Source organism: Mixophyes fleayi, chromosome 4 (assembly GCF_038048845.1).
Source record: "Mixophyes fleayi isolate aMixFle1 chromosome 4, aMixFle1.hap1, whole genome shotgun sequence".
Classification (NCBI taxonomy): domain Eukaryota; kingdom Metazoa; phylum Chordata; class Amphibia; order Anura; family Limnodynastidae; genus Mixophyes; species Mixophyes fleayi.
In genome coordinates, this window is record NC_134405.1 from 76,765,184 (window position 1) to 76,768,005 (window position 2,822).

The 2,822-nt window shown below is 38.9% G+C and overlaps 1 protein-coding gene across 1 annotated transcript; it reads left to right on the plus strand.

Moving 5' to 3' along the window:
• The first annotated feature begins 708 nt into the window (after positions 1–708).
• Positions 709–2,508, plus strand: LOC142150716 (speriolin-like protein). Its single transcript, XM_075205912.1, has 4 exons — positions 709–925; positions 1,255–1,290; positions 1,747–1,889; positions 2,054–2,508. Exons 1-4 carry the CDS (start codon positions 709–711, stop codon positions 2,393–2,395), a joined length of 738 nt encoding a protein of 245 aa, XP_075062013.1. The 3' UTR covers positions 2,396–2,508.
• The last annotated feature ends 314 nt before the right edge of the window (positions 2,509–2,822 follow it).

A 2,822-nucleotide genomic window follows, 5' to 3' on the forward strand; every position in this document is an offset into this window, starting at 1 on the left:
TTTATTTAAAAGCGTTGGCATAGTATGCATCACTGTACACTGATGGGATCATGACATAAATTACATTATTAGTACCATGAAACAGAAAGTAAAGACGGCCCAGCCCAAAATGAGTTTATAATCTAAATAAGTGTTAGTGTTTGGATACTTAGTGTGTCATCTCACAATAACATCCTAGTAGGGCCATAACTAGAAAGGTTAGCGTCCGGGACAAGAAAGAAAACTGACCTTCCCCTAACCGTCAACTGTAACCATATTAACCTAAAACAGAGGTTTGCTGTTTATAAATGAGGAAGCCTAAGTATAGTTGATTTGAAATAATACATTTTATTTTGTTTAGAAAGGATTTGTGGCTATATTAATTAACACTTATGGTTCTTGCTTAGTGTTAACTACTTGTACTCATTTTCCCATTATCATTTTGACACTATGACAAACATTTAGTTCAGAGGCATTCAGATATCCTTCATCATCATCATCATCATCATCATCCTTACTGCTTCCTGTGTCCTTTCCCATGAGCCTCTAGCTCTCTGATACATCGACATGTCACAATCAGTAGATGAGATCATAGAAGGCTAGCAGATAGGTCACTGAGGCTTACCAGAGCCAGGATCAGTTGGAGGTTAGAAAGCAAAGGTGTAGCAGAAGATTTCCTTAGCTCTGCAGGTTATTTGACAGGTAGAAAAATAAGTGATTAAGGTGTAAATGGAGTTTCCTGGATACCGCTCCAGGAATATACTTCGGAGTCATGAAGTGGAGCCTCTGAAGACAGAGAATGTCCGTCTACTCACTGAGAATGCTGAGCTGAGAAAGATGGTCGGATTGATGCAGGAAAACCTGGAGCTGAGATGCACTCTCAGGGACCACGAGACTCATGTGCGCAGTCTTTCGCCTCCAGGAAAAGCATGCAAGGACGTTACATGTAAGAATTAAATATATGCTTGGGATAATTAAGTAGAGCAAGTAGCATTTGAGGGTGGGGAAATAATGTTTGGCATAAATTTTGGCATGATGTCTATGTATAAACCAGATGCAAATAATTGGCTGATATATTACTAACCAGTCAAAAGTTCTTTACCATATCCGTATCTATTAAGATGACCTCCACTAACAGGGAGGTGGCACAAAAAACTGCCCATTGTATTAATTAAACCTGGGAGGTGGGATGGCTTTAGGTAGTGTTACATACTGTACAGAATGGTGATTGTTCTAATTTACTACTTTTTCTTCTCCATATGTTAAATATTGAAGATAAGACAGAGGATGTTCCAGCACCCATTTGCCGTGGTAAGAGATCTCTTTCTAACTCCCTTTGTAATTGTTCACATATATTGGTAATCTATTGAAAACAAACAGTGATGTACTAGACCTAACAGGTAAAGGTCACATAGTACATCATTGCTTCTAAGTTGAATAAACAAGACATGACAGAGCTAAAAGTAGGACTTGTTACAGTAGACTTTTAATACAGCTCTTTAGATCTCATGTAAGAAAATTCGGATGCCAAGACTAGATTCAAGATAGCAAAATGCGTTCGCAAAAGTAACCTCTATGAGGTCATCAACTTCATCACTGATATATGCAACCACTTAATTAAAGTTAAAGGCCTATTCCACTCTCTTTAGTTTCACATATCGAGATCCTTTCATAGTGAGCTGAGACAGAACACCAAATACATAACACAATGAGCACTTACATCCTCAACTGTTGCCCAGTTCTAACAATTTTTTTTTTTTTACATAGATCCCAAACATCTCCAACACTGCCGACGCCTGGCTGGTGAAATTGCATTCCAGCTGGACCGCAGAATTCTCGCATACATCTTCCAGGATCAGAGTCGGCTTTATGGTTTCAGAGTGTCCAACGTAGAGGAGAAGATTTTGCAGGTAAAGCGAGGGTTCCATATATATATATATATATATATATATATATATATATATATATATATACTTACAATCTATTGTTAGATGCCCTATGTATATATGAGCACTCTAAACACCTCTGACAGTATTTGTATGCCCATTCTCACTCTCCCCTCCCTTCCCTATAGGTGACTACTTGCCCACTATCCAACAAGGCTGATGAGAAATTAAGATATGAGATGAACCGGCGCTATGCAGAAATCATGAGTAAGCTCAAGAAAATGAATTATAACCAACGTGTGCATCCCATCTTCTCGGAATACCTTGTCAACACATATGGAATCATGAAAGACCGCCCTGCATCTGGCAACGGTAACAGCGGTGAATGTACCTGTTACTGTGATCCCAAGATGTTGCGCAAGATGGTGGCTGAGGCTATTCCTAATGACGCACTGAATGATGTCTACATCCTCCTGACCTGTCTTGTTACTATGGCCGAGGAGGACGGAAAGCCTATACTGAACTGGTAGAGGGGGGCTCTGTTGCCCCACCTCTCCAAATATCACCCCCTTCCAAAGAATGACATGAATTACCCCATAATACACAAATTGCAATCATTTCTATGTACTTGGTCAAGTTTCCAACGTAATTTACAGAAATAATAAAGACCATTCTGATTATACAATATGTACCTGTGTTGTTCCACTTTCCTTAAGTACGGAGTGTTCATTATATATATTTTGTTTTCCCCTTAAATCTGCTAAGAGTTGTGTTGCTACCAGCATGTTTATTTAGCAGCATAAATGAATACTTACATAAAATTATTACCTAGAACAGTACTTTGGTGGGGTTCTACCCTTTGTTGTCTTATTGTATATTTATATAGCGCCAAACAGCATCGCTGTACAGAGAGTAGTCATTCACATCAGTCCCTGCCCCATTAAATATTGTAGGAGG

Coding starts and splice junctions, on each gene's coding strand:
- LOC142150716 (XM_075205912.1), top strand. CDS start 709: ATGGAGTTTCCTGGATACCGCTCCAGGAATATACTTCGGAGTCATGAA. Junction 926..1,254: donor AGCATGCAAGGACGTTACAT/GTAAGAATTAAA, acceptor TAAATATTGAAG/ATAAGACAGAGGATGTTCCA. Junction 1,291..1,746: donor TCCAGCACCCATTTGCCGTG/GTAAGAGATCTC, acceptor TTTTTTACATAG/ATCCCAAACATCTCCAACAC.